Here is a 21,793-nt window from a genome sequence, read left to right as displayed (position 1 = left end):
CCTTTAACTCTGAGCTTTAGGCTGAACTCTCAGTTCCTTTGAGACTATGAATCAACGGTAAATAAATGAACCCCTCAGGCACCCGAGTGGCAGCTTAATTATATATGCAGCTGCTGTTAAACATGGGTCACACCACTTTGTGAAAGCTTTTCCCACTAATAAGCAGCAACTTCTGAAAAACCTTTCACTCCACTCTTCATCAGCCTCCTGCCCTATCTTGAAGTTAGTAAAACATGTTCATCTTATAACAAGCAAAAAGTGCCTGCCACCACGCTCTTTAGGAAACTTCTTTTCATGGGAATAAGAGTGGCTCTGGCCTTTACCACATTAAGCTCCTCCTGCATCTTTCCTAGCAAGATTAAAGACATGGGGGGGTGTGGGGTGTGGGGGGGAAGGGGGCCTCTCCAGAACCAGGAATTGCATATTTGTTTCCTGAAAGCAAATATGGAGGTCCCGTGAATGACAGACTCACAAGATAAGCCTCAACAGTCACACGTGTATTGAAGAGTCATATGTATATTTGTTGCCATTCAGTGATTTGCAAACCTTTAACTGAAATAAACTTTATGCTTTGCACCATTTGTGTGTTCTCTGCCACTGTGTTATTTTCTATTTTAAATTCCAAAACTTGTGTAAGCAGTAGCTTCTACCTTATTTTAAAACCTAAGTCATCTGTACAAGTATTTCTTTGGCCTCTAAGGCAAGAGAAAAAATGTGAAGATGTTTGTACCTAGACACCAACCTATAGCCAGACTGCAGGAAAAGTATGAAAGACAACCTGGAATAACTAACCAACCGGAGGCCCAAAGTGACAAATAACAGGCAGGAGAAAGTATGCTGTGGAGGTCACATACTGAACTTAGGGAAAACTCAACATATGGCTGGTGATAAAGTATGTAAAAAAGGTGTTCCCAGAATGCAAGATCATCTCCTCTGTAACCTGCTGCTGTTGGCTGACAAATTAAAAAAAATGTATTTAATCTACCGTGTATAAAATTAAAGTAAAAAAGCACCTTAACAGAAGCTCTTAATATTTCCTTTTGCTGCATCTCCAAGAAAAGTTTGTGAATACATCTCATTTTATTGGCATCACAATGTTCAGATGTGGTTTGCACTTGAAGATCAGATCTTTTAACAGTAGCAAAATAAGAAAGTCAGCATGCTTTGATGTGATTATCAAAGGAAACCAGACATTTAAAAACCCCCGGTGCAATAGTTGCACCTGGCAGGTCCACAATAATTTGGAAGGCTAGGATAATACAGCCATACTCTCAGCTCTAAGCTAAGACAATACACAAGCATTTATTTATTAAGGACTACCATTTTCCATATTCTTCTTTAGGTATAATATCCTATGCCTTAATGTTCATTGGGCTGATTACAAACTGAAAAGAACTAAAGTCAAAGTATAGCTCATTTTCAAAAGTGTTTCTATTCTTGCCACAGAGAACAGGCTGTACCTTCACTGCACTTCTATTGTGCACACATCTTTCGAGTGCTCCTCAGCAGACAAAACTGCTCTGCTTTTCATGAAGTTTGCAGAAAAAAATATGCATATATATATAAACTCCTGCAAATGTAAAAATGAAACAAAAAAGTAAGAGCTGAAAGCAGCACCTACTGCAAGTGGAATTTAGGGATTTTTTTTGCTATGCGTAGGAGCCCTGAAACACAGCACTGTGTTCTATTTCTACTAGTGCCAAACTGCAGCAAAGAATTTTGTAATGAGTTGGGTTTTTTAAGAAAAATAAATTAAACTGAGTTCACAAGTGACTCTGAAATCACAGAATACACAAATACAACGATGGTGTCTCCAAGCAAAAATATTTGTAAGAACAAAGACTGCTAACCAAATTCCTTAAATACTTCTCCTTAGATACAAGTATGAAGAACGTGCTAAAGTAATCAGTGTAAGCGCCACTGCATGTCTCTGAAAACATATATTCCGAGAAAATCTACCTAAGTGTAACCTTGAGAGATGAACTGACTTCAGTGCATAATTACAATTCCACACTGTAAAGTTGTGGTGGGCTGCTCCTGGCTGGACGCCAGGTGACCACCAAAGCAATCTGTCACCCTCCCCTCCTCACCTGGACAGAGGAGAAAAAAAAAAAATGTAAGAAAAGGCTTGTGGGTCAAGATAAGCACAGGGAGAGATCATTCACCAACCACTGTCACGGGCAAAATACTTAACTTGGGGAAATCAGTTTAATGTACTACCAATCAAATCAGAGTAGGATAATGAGAAATAAAGCCAAATCTTAAAAACATCATTCCCTCCCCCTACCTCTTCTTTCTGGGTTTAACTTTATTCCTTATTTTCTCTACCTCCTTCCCCCGAGTGGTGCAGGGGGACAGGGAATGAGGGCTGTGGTCAGTTCATCACACACTGTCTCTCCTGCTCCTTCCTCCTCAGGGGGAGGACTCCTCATACTCTTCCCCTGCTCCAGTGTGGGGTCCCCTTCCATGGGAGACAGTCCCTCATGAACTTCCCCAACATGAGTCCTTCCCATGGGCTGCAGTTCTCCGTGACCTGCTCCAGCATAGGTCCCCTGCAGGGTCACAAGTCCTGCCAGTAAATCTGCTCCAGCGTGGGCTCCTCTCCATGGGTCCACAAGTCCCGCCAGGGGCCTGTCCCAGCATGGGCTTCCCACGGTGTCACAGCCTCCTTTGGGCATCCACCTGCTCCAGCATGGGATCCTCCATGGGCTGCAGGTGGATAACTGCCCCACCACTAACCTCCATGGGCTGCAGGGGGACAGCCTGCCTCACCGTGGTCTTCACCACGGGCTGCAGGGGAACCTCTGCTCTGCACCTCAGCACCTCCTGCCCCTCCTTCTGCACTGACCTGGGTGTCTGCAGAGCTGTTGCTCTCACATATTCTCACTCCTCTCTCCCGACTGGTGCTGTGCAGCTTTCCTCCCCTTCTTAAATACATTACCAGAGAGGTGCTACTACTGTCACTAATGGGCTTAGCCTTGGCCAGCGGAAGATCTGTCTTGGAGCTGGCTGGCACTGGCTCCATTGAACACGGGGGAAGTTTCCGGATGCTTCTCACAGAAGTCACTCATGTAGTCCCCCTGCTACCAGAACCTTGCCACGCAAACCCAATACAAAAGTTCACGATCAGTCTAGAAGAACTATTCAGTGGTAGGAATCAGGGTAATACAGATAAAACAGGATGCAAAGTTTTGTACTTTCACCATAAAAACCGGATACAAGTTAGACTTGTGCACTGCCAGCTAGAAAATCTTGTAATTCCAAAAAGTTTAGTTCCTTACTTCAGTGCTGCACTGATTATAAATACTTTTTACAGCATATCAGTCCAGTTTCTTTACATTACTCTTCCAAGATGAGTGTGGCAGCAATGCTGTGCCATGGAAAGATGTTTGTATTTCTGATCATCATAATTCACTCTTTGTCACTGAACTCAGGTTGAAATCTTATATTATGCTACAAGACTTTTCCCTTATTGCTTTTTTTTTTTCCTTTTTTTCTTTTCTGTTTTCTTATACATTCAGAAATTAAGTCTGTTCATTAGTGGAATTCACCCATGCTTGTAAGCCTAAAAGTAAACATGCTCTAAAAACACCAAGGTTTGACACAGTTCCAGAAAGCATGTGAGCACAAATCCAAACTTGCGATAAATCAACAGCTGAGACATTTGCAACTGTGGCAGAAATTTAACCCCGTAATTAAATACCAAATAGTGTATGTTAAAATATTTTAATAACCCTCCAAATTGTACCACCTAATAAACAGCTTGCTTTGGCAACCGATTGGCCTAACAAGAAAACTATGAGCAAATTATTTAGCTATCAGGTTACCATAAGCTGAAGAGGAAATGTAACTCCAGTGACAGGTAGAATAGCAGACACCAGCTGAGTGAATTAAAATGTTAGAATGTGCACATCACTAACATATGGCTCATGAGAGACTTCTGAACATAAGCAAAAGCTGGGGAAAAATGAAGCTAAATGTTTATTGTGATGATCTCATTTAAAGGCAACAGCCCCTCAGGGTTCAAGATTCAACTCAACAAACCATTAGCAAACCCAAACTCTCACTGTTCCCAACACACTACAATCCTGCTCCTTTGGTCTTCAGCTGTAAAGCTGTGGCTGACACAGGACGTGCCTCCTGTGTTGAGCACAGTGAAAATACCCGCCTGAAGAGTATAAAGAAACATGTAGGGGATGTTAGCTTTGTTTTTCATCCGCTGCTCTGTCTTACAAGGGACAGATCTGCAGACCACCCAGCACTTTGGTTTCATAAGAAACATGAAAACTTGTGGCAGCAGAAGACCCTTCAGGTGAGAGGTTTCCAAGTACCAGGCAGAGCTGGGGGTATGTGTGGGTTTTTTTTTTCTGCTTCTGAAAGTTGCAAAGAAAGGTGTGCATTGATCATAGGGTCTTTCTGGCAGTGAGGCACATGCTCATACTTACAGCAGAGTGCTTTCTGCAGCCTGCGGAGTTTCATGGCAGTCCTGTACGCTGAGAACCTGACGTTGTTCAGGTCAGCTGTAGGGGGGAAACATTAAAATAGCAGATCAGCTTTACACCTTAGAAATAGCCACACTCACAAAGATGTCATTAAGTTAAACTAAAAGACTATACTCATCGGTTAAAAGAACACAGAGGGAAAAAAAAAAGTTAGAAACTCTACTTCACCAAGCAAAAGCCCTCAAACCTTGACAATCAGTCATCCAAAAGAAAAACATTAAGTCCTAAAGTGTTACTTCCTTTCGTTCAGAGTCACTGAACTTAAGAACACTCGAAAGGACAACATCAGTGACTGCAGCAGTGTTGTCTTAAAATACCGCAGGCACTGTGAGAAAGATAAGAACCTGAAACGCCTCCTTGTCTGCCTGATACACCAGCCAGGCTGTGTGCAGGCAGCCCCAGGAGAGCACTGCCCAGGAAAAAACTCAGCTACTGCTAAACCCCCCCAAAAACCCCCCACCCCCCCCAACTTAAAAAACCCAATGAAACTAATGAAACTTTTGTGCTTTCCACCTAAGCAGATCCCAGCCATGCCCTGAGATACAGAATCTTCTTGGCAAGAAGCCAGCTCACCCAGCCAGGTGAGTTCCCAGGTTCCCACCTCTGAAATGGCAGGGTGCCAGCGGGCTGCGGCAGCACGGTGGGGAACAGCACCCAGCTACAAATACACGAAGTTGTACAATTTTTGCTTGAGCCTTCCTTCTCATGCGGTTAACAAAATAAAGACAGAACAAGTCCTCACCGAATAGTTTCACCATGACTGGCAAAACCACCCAGGACACTGCAGGGCCAAGGAAGGCCCCACATCAAACCAGTCACACCACACCAGAACAAGAGAAGTCTCCAAGTGCACAAGCAGCCCGGTACCAGCTATCTGAACATTATTAAGCACCGAATTGCAGTGATCTTCACAGCAAGGCACAGCAATCGGTCTGTAGCCTAAGAAGCGAACAATAGACAAAACTGGAGGGGGGGGGGGGGGGGGGGGGGAACAAACAAAAAACCCAAAAAAAACCAAAGAGAAAAGAGGGGCTGTCTAGGTCCAAATCTGGTCAGGAAACTGCATTTGCATGTTTCTCCTCTGTGAAACCAGACTGCAGAAGAGACACTTAAGCTAACGTTGTCCCTGTCTTTGCTGAGGGTGGCCTTGGGCAAACCCTATTTACAAGAATGAAGATAAAATTCACTGGAAGTATGATTGAAACTACTGTGGCTGAATTCCTGCCACCAGTACCAGTACATCAGCTAACTCGTAATTTACAACCACATTTGTCATACCAAAACTAGAGTGGAGACACACCACCGCTTGCATTATTCAGAATCAAACTCAGGATGCTGAAGTGACCTCACAGATCCGCCACAGGGCTTTTGTTTACGCGAGCAGATCAACAGATAGCTAAGCTAACTGTGTGCAGCTTCAAGCTGGTACCTTCATCAGAGAGAACCTAGGTAAGCCATCACGGTTGCTGTTCTGGGGCAAGTCCATGAACCGATGCTGTTTCCCAAGCGGCACTACCAGTGGCAGCACTGGGAACTGAGGAATGGCGGGGGGCACTCTCCTGTGCTGCAGCATGGCCAGCCCCACTGCTGAAAAAAGAGACTGCTGCTGGCATGCTTTTGGTCCCGTCACCTACCCAACTAATTCCTGGGCACAGGTACTCCTGGGCATTTAAGTGGTCTAGTGACCATTCCCAATAGATCAGTTAGCATTTTGTAATTTTTTAGAAAGGGGTTTTCTAGCACAGAAATGGACTGTTTGTGCCAGCCAGTTTCAGCACCTGGCAATACTGCTGAACGCATTTCATTTACTGATGAAATCCATCAGTCTAAGGAGGGGCCTAAGGAGTTAATGATGGGAAAGTGTTGGGAAAATGTAAACTACTATGTAAATACAAAAAGAACATCAAAAAACATATACACTGTCTCAGAATAAAGGTTCATTTAGCCCAATAAGCTGCCTTGAAGCATGGTAGGCTCTTAGAGACAATATAATGATAAACAGGGCAAACACAAAACAGTTCCTTGCTGGCATATGCGCTGAGGTGCTATAAAGCTGTCTGTAATGTGGTAGCTTGGGTATAACTATCCCAACATCATTTACAATGCTGTACAGGTACAGGTAGCAGAGGGAATATACTCTCAATTACATTAATTTTAATTATGAGTAATTTGAGGCTTGATAATTCAGTCATTTTGTATACCTTAATAAAAGCTGTGGAACATTTCTAAAACAAGTCTTACAGCAGAAGGGAAAGATTCAGCTTTGTATGTAATTTTTTTTTTTTTCTTTGCACAGTTCCATGCACCTTTTCAATGGGCAGTTCTCCTGTGTATTGCTCCTGCCAGCTCCCTCTCCCTCAAGTCGTCCCGACAGGTCCAGAAACCTTAATGTGGTGTGGAATACTGTGAGCAATTTAAATAAAGCAACTTAATTTGTCTTGAAGGAAAATTAACAAAGCAGTCCTTGCAAACACACGGTGACTTCAGCTACATTTTGTACTCTTGTAAATCTGCACTTGTATTCTGGAAAACAACATATACTGGACTACGGCTAGCATTTGATATAATAAAGAAGCCTTACCTAAATTTTCCCTGAGTATTCTGAAAAAAGCTTCCCTAATTATTATTTACATTTTCGGAAATAGTAGTAAATATATATGCATATTTCAGGCCTTGATCAGGACAGAAAGTACAATCCATGAAGACACTTAATCCTGAAAGTGTTATGGTTTACATTATTTTCCTGCATATGTAATACACACTGAATTTATTACCAACCTTAACGACACTGATGCCAAGAAGCATCTGCTGTAAATGATCAACAAGCAATGTCAGGAGCTAGTTTCTGAGCCCTCATCTCAGGTTTTCAGAAAGCAGCAGCAATGTCACCTTTTGGCTCCACATGCTGAGGCCGAGCGTAGCCACCGCACGCCTCTGCTCCCACCTTCACTGCTGTTATCAGTATCAGTCCAAGCCCAGTTGCTCTGCCAGCATCAAACGCTCACCTCTAGTCTCCGTTATGCCACCACCTCCACGCTTCTGATGGATAGCTCTCTTACCAGGTGGTGACAGGCATTTAAGGTCACTGGATTTTAATGATTTAGCTTTTCCACTCCCTACTCCTATGAAACTGCTGGTGGTGTCTTTTCCTCCCCCAGAGCTACTGCTGGAACAAATGTGTCGCTCTGTGCAGCAATGAGGGGAGCCCAGGCCTCTCCTAGTTGGGGTCAAAATATTTCCCTTGCTGGTATATGACCCTACTTAAATGAACCATACAACACAAGACTGTCAGGGAAAGAGACCTGGTCACCAGTCTCAGAAGCATTGGCGGTAACGTCACCAGTAATAGCAAGGGAGAGACTTTGAGTGAGGCAGCATAAGGCACTGCCTGGCCAGAAGCCAGCTGATACTGCTGGGAACATGTGGAGGGGGGAGGCAGGAGGCTCTAGCAGCAGCAACCTTCCAAAGGCCTGTGGAAAACACCAGTAGTTCCTTCCCTGTGGTTTGTTTTTTGTGGCGTTTTTTGTCTCCCATTTCCTGGGTCCTGAGGGATAAAATCTGATGTTTTCTCCACTCCCGAACAGCCCACTAAAAGTCAAGAACCACTAAGCCTTGACTCCAAAGCTTTTACCACCTCTGAGCAGGCTGGAGGACTCAGTATATCATGCAAGCTTACTTCCAGCCCTTTTCTCCCACTCCTAGAAAGTGTGCACCATCTAATCATTCAAATTAGATGGTCAGAGGGCCAAAAAGTCTTTGAAGTATGTGAAACTTTTGCAGGTTGTTTAATGCCATTCCCTGTCGTCATTGCTCAGAAGGTCACTTTCAAGCTTTGAACAAAAAATGTAAAAGCTCAAGAGCATCATCTCTTTATGGTCTGAAACTATGTAGTGGAAGAGGTCACCTGGCCCCTGGAAAGGAACAGACTAGGAAATGATCACACGGGAGTGTTTGGTGACACTCATATTTACATCCCAGAGCAAAGAGAAATCATGGTTCTCCCATCACTCTGCCGTGACTAACTTCTCTGTTCAAAGGAATATAAACCTTTCTAGGGGAGAAGATTTAAGATCTCATTACAGAAGACCCGTAAGACAGGGGAGGTGATACAGCTGACACCTTCATAGCTATGAAGGGTTCCCACCAACACAGCAGTAAGGTCTCTCAGTGATCTTCCTATGCTTCTGCTGCAGCCCTCCCACTGTTGTGGTGAAAGGAGTTCAAAGTGCTAAAGCATCAGTGACACTCACAAATTAGGAAATCTTTTGCTGCTTTCTTCTTTTCATTATAGACATAACAAGCAACTCCCTTTGCTTCGTGGCAATGAATGCAGTAGGGAGAAGGTTACCTAGAAAAGTGATTTCTTCCATGTCCATCATGTGTCTACAACATATGAGTATGTTCACGTTCGTATTCTTATTTTCATTTATATTAACATGGCTAACATTGAACAAGGACTAGTGCTTTTATCACACATGCAGCTTTAACAAAAAGTGTCAGACTGCTGATAGGAGTAACTCAAAACAGAAATATTATGGAAAGATGATCAGATAATTAAAGCCTAACCTTTTCTGCATAATTCTGCATGTTGAAAGAAATCTCAAAACATAAGGGTTATGCTCTTCCTCAAAAAAACTAAGACAGCCTCATCAACACCTTTTCCAATGCTGTATTCCTACAGTACTGTAGAAGCAGCTGTAATTACACATAGCAGAACCTTTTGCCAGTGGATAATCGGGAAAACAAAACAAAACAAAACCCCAAGAAAACAAAACATGACCAATTTGAGAAGTGGTCAGTGATTTGTACCAAAAATTCAAATCAGCTACTGGAATGCCCCATGGACAACTTGACACAGTATCAACAATTAAGATGTAGATTATTTTTTTTTAAATCATTCCATGCAAAATTCCAGATACACTGGGGTATGAATATTATTTTATGAGGAAAACCAGATCCTCATATTCTTGAGTCTTGTTGAACAAAATAAGTTGGTAAACAACTAAAAGCAATAAAACCCCTAAAGAACAACATATTTAACAGGACATTTAATGTCTAGCAGTTTAATGTCTAGAGGGGTATTTGTTTTTATTCTTTAGTAGTCACATCTATAAAGCAGAGTTTAAGTGAGGTGTTTGAACTGCTTTCCATGGTGGTTCTTAAACAGGATAACCGCCCTACAGTTGCTCTGGTTGCTGAGAGTGCTCAATGACTGGGATGCTTCATTGGATAATGTACTGTCCTCTGTATCAGGCTAATCTCACCGAGTGTTGAAAAGCTCTGGGACGGGCCAGACTACCTCCTGTCAAAGGTCGTTCATATGATTTGTCTCTCTCATACACAGTGTTATCTGAATGTATCTCAGGAAGACCCGCCTACCTGGAAACCTTGTTTTTTACTTTAAGGAGGGGTTACTTGTTTATATTGTTGTGAATATTACTGCAATTGCTTTTGAATTAATGAGAACAAAACACAAACATTTCACTTATTTTATGGACAGAAATTTTCTCATTGTCTAGACATCAAACTGAAAAGGGTAGCTTTCATGGTTCAGGTGGTAACCATCTCAAGAGTAAAATCTGGCAAGTTAACAACTAAATGAAAGAAATTAGGTTATCAGGTCAAATCCTCATCTTCATTTGATACGATTTACAGAGTTTTGAGGTGTCTATTACCCTCACTTATTTGCAAGGAAAAAAATGTGAACCTGTAGTGATATACCTCAAAACCTGAAAGTCTTACTCAACCATAGCCTGCGACACGCTCATATAGCTGTTCGTAACTACACTGCCTGCAGCGGATAAACTACTTTGGAAATTACATGTCACTGTTGTCTCTGACAATGCCTACCTAACAGAGATTAAAGCCTGTTTACTGTACAGTCCTGAACAGACCAAAATTCCACTACCAGCCGCTAAGCTTTCATGTTTCATCAGAAATTTCATGTTTCATCAGAAATTAATGACTCTGACTTTTCAAGAAGCTTCATCTCCCATCAATACAGCTGTGATTCCCTGACCAGCTGATAAGAATGCTGGGTTTCTTCCTGCTGCCCAAAACATGTTCATAAATCTTTTAACGATGCCCTACAGTGACATGTATCACCTCTTCAGGAACCGTAATTTAAAAATGCAAATGAGACAAATGCACAAAGGCAAGAAATTAATCAAGTAACCCTGCTTAATATCAGTTGAGTCTCAGCCATTGACTCTTATTATAACAATAATTAATGCGATCATCTACATTGCTTTAAGTAATGGTAAACAGTGTTGTTATACATACAGCTTAACGACTCTCCATGAAACCAAACACCACGCTGTACTACACCTGCCCCACTAAGTAAAAAAGCTGATAGCGCCTGCAAATTAGAAAGTGGGAGGTACCCAGGGCACCAAAATGCTACTAATTGCATCTAGACCAAGTAGCTGAACATCAGTTCACATACCAGCATCACAATAACCGGACCCACTGACATGACCTTTGGGAATTCAGTTTTAGCATGTAATGACCTTTCTTCAGCCTGCAAACCCAAAAGTGTAAGAAAGGATATGATATACACCTGGGTTACACCCTATTGTAGGGTTGGGCTGTAGCAGAGTTTATAGTCAGAAACCCTTCATGTATGCTAAATGAGAAGCAGTCACAATGGAAAACCCTAGAATACATAAATAGCAAACAAACAACTTCAAAAATATCAATGAAAGGTGTCAATTTATAAATCTAGAGTGCAATACTCTTGAGCAAAATGTTGCCATACTGGTTACCTATTTCCTAACAATACTACTTTGCTCTCTCTCTAATACCCTCCTTCACCGCTAATATGCCTGTGGTTTCATTTCCAAGGGATGCAAGGTTAACTTTTGCCACCTACCTTCTACTTCTCTGCAGTAGTTACATTTATTGTCTGTTAGGTGTATGCCTACACAGAATGCAGTCACACACTATCAGAAAGATGACTACTATTCAAGGTAGACAGAACCCAACCAATCCTATTTTCTAAAATGAGTTTTAATGATCAGATTGTAGCTAGCTTGAAAAGGACACCAATGAATAAAGCAGCCTTTAAAAGAAAGCCCATACGTATTGTCTCACCGGAGTTCAGCAGAAATCAAATGACTGATGTGTGCAATAAGCACGTCTGCCTAGTACAAACATGGAAAACAGCTGAATATGAATAAACCCTCATATTAAATACATGGTTTAGTAGTTTGTAATAGAAATTATTATAGCAGAGAGGTGCAGTTTAGCCTTTTCAGACAGCATTTCAGAAGGACAAATAAAAATACACAAATCAAACCCGATGAAGTTTATCCTCCTTGGTCATTCAGAGCTGGAAGCTCATATAGCTGCATGAGAGCAGCCAGCCACAAGATCAACACAGCAGCTGCTGCCGAAAGCCCAGCGGAGGCTCAGAGGTACCTCCTACCTTGTGTTAAGCAACTCCAACATTTCTTTCATGTACTCCACAGAGAACTGCCCCCCATCCCTCCAAATTAAAAGAAAAGCTGTCACCAGTGCACGGCAGTCTGCATGGGCGAGGGTGTTTTTCTCTTGCCATGCCTTGGTGAATTAGAAGAGATAAACAGACACACAGAGCAACATTTCTGATCGCACCCTGCTACTGCAATTACTGTTCACCATGACACTAATGCACCTTGAGGAGATGCGTACTGACACTACATGGGAAAGCTGGAAGAGGGGGACGCTAACAGTATGGCACAACAAGCCAAGTTCTCCTGGGCCACCACTGCAAAGGTTAGAGCAGTTTTCAGCTTAAAGTCAAAACACTATTGTTCTGAGCTAAACTGCCTGCCATTAAACGCTGACTCTCAGAAGATAATCTGAAAAAAATTAAACAATCCCAGACCACTTTGATTCCTGCTTTTCCCATCTCTCCCCTTACCCAAAGGTCCTTGAACTCTCCAGGACAATGGAATAACACAAATTCTGATTTTGGTGATACCCTGCAGCCATCATGAAGGATGAGAAAATTTGTTAGTGGGCTGTAAAAGAACAGTATAAAAATCAGATCTGCTGCACGGGGGAACTTTCTGGAAAAAAGCAGCTGGAGTGGTTCTTGGTACTTTGATGACTTTTAGAGGGAAGTTAGAAGAAAATGGGAGTGATTCATAATGGTGCAAATACAAACTGGGGGATGTCTTTCAGCCTCTGAACCTTTCAGAGTCATGTGTCACCAATTTTTACTATCTTTCCTATTTCAGCATTTTTTTTTCTCTATGTTCTTAATTTATATGATTTCTTCTTAAATAACCTATACCAACATCTACTATAAATGATACAGCTAAGGTCACTGTTGCAACTACATGTTACCACTTAACCATTAAACAACAACGAAGTCATTTAATATTGACAGCTTATTATGCAACTTCAAATAACCATAACTTTAAATGAAGAGTGAAAATTGCTCAACTTGTCAGAAGTAGATGCCTCATTAGAACTAATAAAATGCTATGTTGTTTAATTAATAAAGAACAGTCAAGAACAAGCATTTTAATTCAAATGAAAAGCTGTTATAAGAAAAACCAATTAGAAATTTTTCATACTTATACAAAATTTCAAATCAAATATTTTACAGTTATTACTAGTATCTTTATAAACAGCCATGTTTCAGCAAACGAGCTCAAAGAGAATTTGAGACTAGTGCTTTCACGGGCAGTTTATTTTATCACTTGTTCCTATGGGTTCTTTCTGCTTTCTCTGATGTAGTCCCTATTGAAGACAGGACACAGGACTTCCTGGACCAACAATCTGATCACGTACAAAACTGTACACAGCATGTTCCTACCTTCTTTTACTAGTACCAAATAATGGTCCCAAGTAATTTAGCTTCATTTTTGTGAACATCCAAACTGCTAAAGACAGAAAGATTGAAATTTGGAATTAATCTATTTTAGCAAAATGTACGGCAGCAATTTGTAGGTATGTAAATTGGAAATGGGAAGAATAAAAGTAGCATTACTCCTTTTTCTTACAGAGGTGTCTCATATCTCAAAGACACAGGCAGATGAGGAACATTACATTGTGCCAGGTTGCAGCTTCCTCATTCATTTAAAAAACTTAAGCTTTCGCTAATTTGTAAGAATTTAAATTAGGCGTAAGGATCCCCTAGCAAATTAAGATACACAAGCATGTGTAGAGCTCTACATCACATAGCAGAATTATCCCCTACAGGCTAAGTGCAGGAGTTGGAAAATGGAAATGAAAATTCTTGACAGCCTTCATGTGCTTAGTCTCGTTTTCTACACTTACCTGGATTGCAGAAATCATGTTTTCTACCAGATTTTTAAAATGCATACATATTAAGCTCTTTACTAGCTTCTTCATATGAATGAGAACCAAAGTTTGGATCCTCATGTGGGGTAAAATAGTAAGGTCTAATGAGTATGCAATACAAAATCGACTTTAATAATATCTTCTTGGATAAAATACTACTGAACACTCCGAAAAGACTTCAAACATCCCATTATTACCGTTTTGACCTGAGGCAAAACAAAGCACTGAAAATACATCAAGGGTTCTGTTCAAGACTAAACGGGTTATGCTTGTACTATGCAATTTGTATAAGTTAGGCAATGATGAATACACCCAGTTCAAAAATAAAATAAAATAAATTGGTAGGTTATTCAGTAGCACTTTTATCAAAGCTTCACCCCATGTGGCAGTGCACACAGAATTACTTTGTCTGTTTTGTACACATATATGAAGACCTAAGTTTACAAACAAAAACAGACATTATGCATGCTTTGCTAAAATCAGTGTCACTTTCAATAGTGTCACTATCAATGAGCATTTGGTCTCAACCCCCAAAGACACAAAACTAGCCAGAAAAGAGGACTCCCCTTTTGGACATTACTTGCTCCTGAAAAGGTAAACAGCAGGATTTTATAGGAAAAAGAAAAAAAAGAAACCCTGCCTAAACGTGTTCCTTCTTTATGCAGTGAGAAATAAGGCTATCTTAAACTCTTGACATTTGGGAGATACTGCTAATGAGGAAACTCAGTTAAACTAAATGCAAACTGACTTCAGCAGTCACACATCTTTTGAACTGTTTACCTGAACCCATCCAGACACTTCTGTCCCTTATATATAGTTACCTTTTCAGTTCTTGATATTCAAAAGTACTCTAGCTGAAATAGGGAAATAAGAAAAGCAACTGCAACAGGACTTCAGGTCTGACCAACAACAGTATCAGAAATATCATGCAACCTCTTGATCAAAGGCAGCTGTGGAGTCAGAGTGCAGTTCAATTAACAGGCAACTGTTTGAAGATCTAGCTGTATTAAAAGGATGTTCCATGTGCAATTACTATTTGTCCTGAACCTTTTAAACCACTCACTTTAAGAGCAGAAATATAAAGGAGACAAACAGGGCAATGCGTTATAATTAAATAGCAAGTCAATACTCGCCTGCTTTTGCATTTGGTTAGCCTGAACTTACACATCTTCTATCCCTTTTTGACATACAGAGCTGTATTCTGGTTAATTTTTAAACAAATTGCTGCCACAGTGCTAGTACTATAAAGAAAAAATTTTCACACTGTTTCATTCCATTTTATCACATCACTTTTCTGAAATATTTTTGGTATGCCTTTAAGTGCAGAGCATCATAGAGATACCTGAGTTAGCTTGAAATAGATTATGCTTGCATAATTAGACTGTTTTCAGCAGCTAAACTAGAGTTTAGCAGGAGATAATTTAAGCTATTTTTCACCATGGTAAATAAGCCTGCACTGTATGCTAGATCTGACTGCCCTAGTGCTCAAGCTGGCTCGTTTAAAGCTGGTTTATGTACGTGTGCTGTACAGACATAACCTCTTTTATGAATGCAGCATATTCACTGATATTCTCTTTTTAGAGAAGTAGCTTAATTTTTATTATACCCTCTCTATTATTTATTAACAGAACCATTAAAAGCAAAGAGTTAGCTATTAAATGGTCTGCCAGGCAGTCTGTACTAGAGCATGGATTAACTTCTTTTATCTTACAGATGTGCTTCTGTTAATAAAATCCAAAGCTGCTAAAAAATAAAAAAAGCCTCCACCAGAGAGGCACATCTGAAGTCATAATAAGCGTGCAATTTGGGCATTCAAAATGACATCATGACAGCTGGCATGCCTTCTAAGTATTGAAAGTGCTTTAAAAATAAAGCAGTGGTAACGCAGTTTGGCAAATTGCTTCAATTGGCTTCCTACCATCCGAAAGTCAACATTAACAGCAGCTTGGTTTGATTTTTTCATCTGCATTTTGTAAAGTAGATTAGACAGTGAGAAGATTCAGGATTTTTTTTTTTTAATTTCTGTCCCAGTCTTTCACAAGAGTTTGCAACAATGCACCCAAATTACTTCGTAAACCCAGTGCACATTCCAAACGTGCTAATTGAAATATGATTTTTTTCCACTGCTTGTTCGAAATGTGTTATTATGCCTTACATATTTCCCTTGCAGAAAATTTTAACCTTGATAAAAGCACTGCCTCTCGCTTTCTCCTAATTTTGTTTCACTACTTCTGGAAATTATTGCCTTAACGATTCATTCAAATGAAAAACCACGAACACGTTAAGATGTGTCTTACCTAAAGACTGGTAAAGCTCAGTCATCTTGGGATGATCCCAGCAGGTTGTTTGCGTCTCATGGCTACAATACAAAACATGAAAGTTAGTAAAATAAAATTTCTTTCTCCATCCCACAGTCAGTGATCCAGGCTGCACATCCAAGCATGGTGCCAGGCCACCACATGCAGCCTGAACTGCTCTGGCAGGGGGTCTCAGCAGCAGGCATGTCTTCTTTCAACATGAGGCATTAACTTAGAGCACTTTCTTTAGGCACGAGCTCAAGAAACAAAATTAAAAGTAGTGCTAATATTAAAAAGACAGCTAGTATTCAGACATGTCATATATCTTTTGAGGAAATCATAACCACACAGATCAATTCATAAAAACTCATTTTTTTCGTACAGATCTTTCTCCAGTTCCTCCGGACTAGAGGAGAGACATTTAAAAGGGCTTCATTCTTAAAGCATTTATGGAAATTCTGACCAGATACTAAGACCCATGGCATTTTTGACCTGCCTTCCCCTATGTGCTCTTTCCACGTGGCAAGTAAGAGCTACCCAATGCAGCAGATGCAATCCCTCCTTTCAGTCCAAACACCTGCACTGAAATCCCCATGCCACAGCCCACTGACCCACCACCAGCTTACACCACTTTTCAGGCTGGTGCACTGCACCCCCCATATTGATGGTCTCTTTTAGCAAAGACTGTTGCTGCTCCTCTTGTTCCCTGGGGCTGTCAGGCCTCTTCCCTTGCCCTGGAGGTCCCTGTGCAGTGTCAGGCAGCAGAGCTGTTGGGAAGCCAGGGAAATGCTAAAGGGGGTTACGAAACGCTGCGGTATGACTAGAATGTAAATCGGACAGTCTCTGCATTGAGGCTAGCAGTCTTCAGCTTTGCAACACAACATGTTGCCAAAAGACATGCAGTATAAGAAAGACAATAAAATAAAGTGTTAGTGGGTGTAGTAGCAACTCGTGTCTCCTAAGGTTACACACTTTACAATATTCTTAATCGCAGCATAGCTAACATGATCACGTTTTCATTAATGTAGAACACTTGAAAGAAAATTCTCCTTAGCTATCCTGTAGCCAATAAAGTCCCGTTCATACAGAATTCAGCTGCATTAAAAGATGAATATAAGTATTCATAAAAAATAATTTCAGGAAAGTGTATGGAGCGCACAGTTGCTAGCAATCACATTTGCAATTTCTGTACTTAAAAAGCAGACATCCTGGTTCCAACATGCACGCATCATTTGGGAGAAAATATGCAGGAGAGCAGGATCTGATCCACAGCACTGTGGAGCTCCTAGAGCACATGCCTTTCAGCTCCAAGACTAAACCACAACCCAGTCAGCAGGTTGAACACACCTGTACACCCAGCTGTGCACTGCAAGACTGATGGGATGAGGTTATTTTAGAGAACAAATGGTCCTTGCGTTCTCTTTTTGAGACAGTGATGTTCCCCAGTACACCTTTACCATTTATAGGATAAGAAGGTGTAGAATTTTCAGTGAACCACTTCAAAACCACCCCTACTCATTGAAAAAAGAAAATTGTGACATGTTTTCTTAGTATGATCTAATTTTGGTCTTAAAAGACAGGCTATTTATTTGATCCACATGGACACTTTACTGGCCTGGTAACCTTTATATATTCAGTAGCTTGCTATATATAATATTTCCAGATTTTGCTCTGTAACTGCGAACAAGAAGGAAAGGGATCACAATCACTAAGCATAAGGAAAAAATGCTGCCACAGTGCTGCCCTAGTTGAGCACAGGCTTTTAAACAAGCCCTGTCTCATCAACCTCAGCATCCCCTCCCCTTCCTAATTCCTGTGGTGGCTGAAGGCAGTGAAAGAGGGAGGACACCAGAAGAGCAAAAGCAGTCTTGTTCTTTGCTCTGGTAAAAAAATGAGTCCTGCAAAGGCAGGCAGCTGCAATCACATTCAGAAATCTCAGCCTGGTCTATTTGTTTTAAATGCAGAAACTGGGTAGATCTGAGCTACCTGCACCTCAGCTCCTGCATTTCCTGCCATGCTTGGGATGGGCAGGTTCTGCAGAAAAAACGCAGCACCAGCAGTTTCTACCATACCCAGGTATAAAGTGCATTTCTGAAGAAAAATAGAAATAGTTTCATTTATACATCAAGTCTCAAAAAAACGTGACTACCTGAAGCCTCTGCTTATACAACAAAGGAAATGAAGAAGGGAGCACAAGAACCCCCTAGACAGTCACTATTCAGGTGAACGGACTGCAGATCCAAATAAACATTCAAACGCACAGACCCGGGACCACAGTTAGTTTGCACCCAAAGTCAGTCCCAGATCAACAGTTCCCCAGGCATCACCCTAGCCACCCTGGCTTGCTTCCCCACAGGCAGGTAGCCCCAGAAGTAGGGGATATTTGAATAGCAACTGTACCACAGTTTGTATGCCAAATCATGTAGTAAAAATGAGAAAAAAAAACTTAGGCACACAGTTACAAGAAACCTCTGAAAATAATCTGCCTGACTTTCCCTATGAAATTAAGTTTGGCAGCCCCAGACTGTTCTACGGATAAGCTAGGCCACTTCAGACTCCATAGCTGTTAACTTGGTAGCCTTCAAAGGCACCTACTCCCCATTAAAATATTTAAAAGCCATCAGGTATCTGGCAAAAGTGTATCTGTACAGGATTATGGAATGTTCTGCCTGTGCTGGATAGAAGAACAAAAGGATCATCTTAAGATGCGGGGAACTACTACAGTTAATTGCTAATCAACATCATACGGATGAGTAGTTTACCGATTTTTTTATTTTCATTTATGGTAAGGCCTAATCATGTATCAGTGAATTTATTGTGTATGGTTTAAGATTACAGCATTTACTAATCTTTCTGAAAATACATAATTGTGTTTCCTAAGATCTTGTAAATAAAATTTCCATTGCCAAAGAAACAATGGACTCCAACTGTTACTGGTATTAAAAATACCTGAAAACCCCAAACCACTACTCAGCGTGCTTTTCTTTCATAGTATGATATTAATTCTCTTGGAGATTGTAAGGAATGATTTTATTTGCTTCATCTGCAAGTGACAAAGAATGAACTTGCAGGGTAGATGCATTACCCCTTTTTCACCCCCTTTCCTTTATAAATAAACTTACTTGCAACTTAAAGACCCCCTTCTTTAGGCTATCAAAGTCAAGTCAGTAGAGACCCTAACTCTTGCCCCTGCCACCTTGCCAGCAGTGACTACCTGTGGGGCAGAGTGCCCTGCAGCCGCCTGCTGCGGCCACCCTCAGCAAATCAGCAGCAATCACTCAGCCTTTGCACCCTGTACCAGACCCAGCAGCGGACCAGCAAGCCACCAGTACACCTCCACACTCCTGCAAGAAAAAGCAAGGGTTTTAAAGGTGACTGAACCTTGGTCGCTGTGATTTCTGCAGAGGTTGAGTGCCTGTACCAAGCCAGGGCAGATTCTGCTGGTACTTTACATGCAGAACACAGGAAGGCTGCAGCTATTTTGCTCCAGCTAAAAGGCATTTGCCTCTCAACTGAACGTTGTCAGCTCAGAAAATTATCAACAATTCCGCACACCAGGGCAGCTCCAGGAAAGGTTAGATTCCATCGAGGCTATTCTTCATAAGCCTCTTTGCCATTTTCAAAGGCCATTTAATTGTGAGCTTTGGGGCTGGACCGGTGGGGGAGGATTTGTGTGTATGCCCTTATTGTGAACACCGTCTGAAGTGAAATGCCAGCTCAGCAGTTTCAGGCAGCCTCAACCACACTTGGGAATGCTGTAGCATCCTTAATAGATCTGCAGCAAAACGTTTGCCAGAGTTTCAAACTCCGGTGAACAAGGCCCTTTACAGTTTGCAAGTCAGAAAGACATGAAAAGTGTAGTGTAAGTCCTCTTGACTAGCAGCAAGCAGGGTGAGAACATGTGCAGAAACAAGTACTAAAGATGCTTTTCCAATGAACCACCAAAATAAAAAGACGTCAACGCACACAGCCAATACTTTTGCAATATTGCTCAGAGGATACATTTTTCAATTTGGCTCTACGTTTAGGTCAACTAAACTGATTACTAGCTTTTAGATCACGAACATTCTGCAACAAATAAAAATACAAGTGGGCTCACATAGCATATTTTCCTCTTTCTCACCTGACTTAAGCTGCAAAGGTAGAAAGGAAATTAAAACCACGCCTGAATAGGAGAAGAGCAGCAACGGATAATGGTGACACCTAGGCACTGGTGTGACTGGCACACTAAATACACAGATAATTCAGTGAGATGAAAGCATACTCTTCACTTAATACATCCTTTGGGAATTGCAGGACCACTTAATTAAAGGATGATTATATTATATTAGCAAGGATAATTTTTATGTGGGGAATTCTGTCACACACTATGCCTGCATGAACTCCTCTGCTCCTGCCAACAGCAAAGATTTGTCTCTCATCGCTGTCGGCAGAGCCAATAACACACAGGATTGAAAACCTGAAATCAAGAGATGATATCCTAGCTGACAGACTAGGTGAATTACAGTTCCCTTGTTATAACTTGATCAGTTTGGACACAATACAGTTATTTTATCTTCCTTCCTTTTATATTACTTCTGAGCAATGCCAGCAGCAGGAGTGGAGAGCAATGCTCCCCCCTCCCCCAAATTCCTGCACAAATCCCCACCCCCCACCACACAGAAACATTCACATGCCTTTTAACTGCTTTTGATTGCACTACTCCCCCCCCCCCCCCTTTTTTTTTAATATATATGTAGGATTCAGTCTCATGTGCATTCACTGCTCAGCTCCACTGCTCAGCTTCAGAGCCTAGAATTTTAGGTTGCAACTGCAACTAAACTCTGACATCCCTCCTAATTGGTGACACCAGAGCCAGTTCTGCAGCGCTTCTCTCCCCTCCCCCTTCATTAGAAAATACAACGTGAACTAGATGTGCATAGAATAAGAAATTCTATCAGGTAGCAATAAATAAATGGTTAACATACTTTTATGAAAGAGCCAAAATTAAAGTAGTATTGTCGAAAGCACTGGATCGATCCATTTTCAAACACCACAATTTACAATACTTCTCACCTTTTGGCTTTAAGGTGAATGAAATGTTATTCCAGCCACCTTATGACTGTTGTCAAAAAGCCAAAATAAACATGGCAGAGTTGTGTGGATTTTACTAAACTAGCCTAAATGCAATTGAAATTGCATGAATAGACACTACCACTCATTTAAAAAACGTTTTCAATAGCAGATGACAGCGATTGCAAGGAAGACTTAATATTTGTCTTTTCACATCGTTTCATTAATTCCTTAGATAAAACAAGTTACTGCTATGGAAAGTATTCGCAATGTAAAAACGTGGCGCTCCTTTGGGCTTTACAAAGGACTACTGTTTTCATCTGTAAATCTAGAGACTACTGATCTGTGCAGAGATTATTTCTGTTTAAGCCAAGGATCAGTGTCTTTTCAGCAGGAATTTGACTTTAGGGTGTTTTATTGGTTTTTGCAAGATTTATCAGACTGCTGAAAGCAGGCACCGATACATATTAAAGTTTCTTGCCGATACTGGAAATGAATAGTAGGAGAAGGGCAAATATCAGCTGCCAAGTACTGAATAGTAACTCTTTTTTTCTCCCCTTGATGTTAAACATTTATTTTGTACACTCTGTCACGGGCAAAGACTCCTGCTCAGTGGCTAAAGCTGGGTGAGCCTGCCCCACCAGCTGT

At 41.2% G+C, this 21,793-nt stretch overlaps 1 protein-coding gene across 18 annotated transcripts in view; it reads right to left on the bottom strand.

The window, feature by feature from the left end:
* The window catches only part of DMD (dystrophin), a 1,096,913-nt gene that overhangs the window by 60,916 nt on the left and 1,014,204 nt on the right, over positions 1 to 21,793 (bottom strand). For all 18 annotated transcript variants that reach the window (XM_040582467.1, XM_040582466.1, XM_040582468.1 and 15 more), the window contains 2 exons: positions 16,094 to 16,155; positions 4,446 to 4,520 (listed from right to left, as the gene is read on the bottom strand). In XM_040582467.1, the coding sequence (XP_040438401.1) occupies positions 4,446 to 4,520; positions 16,094 to 16,155 (137 nt within the window). The remainder of the gene's footprint in view (positions 1 to 4,445; positions 4,521 to 16,093; positions 16,156 to 21,793) is intronic.

Source organism: Falco naumanni, chromosome 2, assembly GCF_017639655.2.
Source record: "Falco naumanni isolate bFalNau1 chromosome 2, bFalNau1.pat, whole genome shotgun sequence".
Taxonomy (NCBI): Eukaryota; Metazoa; Chordata; class Aves; order Falconiformes; family Falconidae; genus Falco; species Falco naumanni.
The sequence above is the reverse complement of the archived record's forward strand: the minus strand, read 5'-3'. Positions and strand labels throughout refer to the sequence as shown.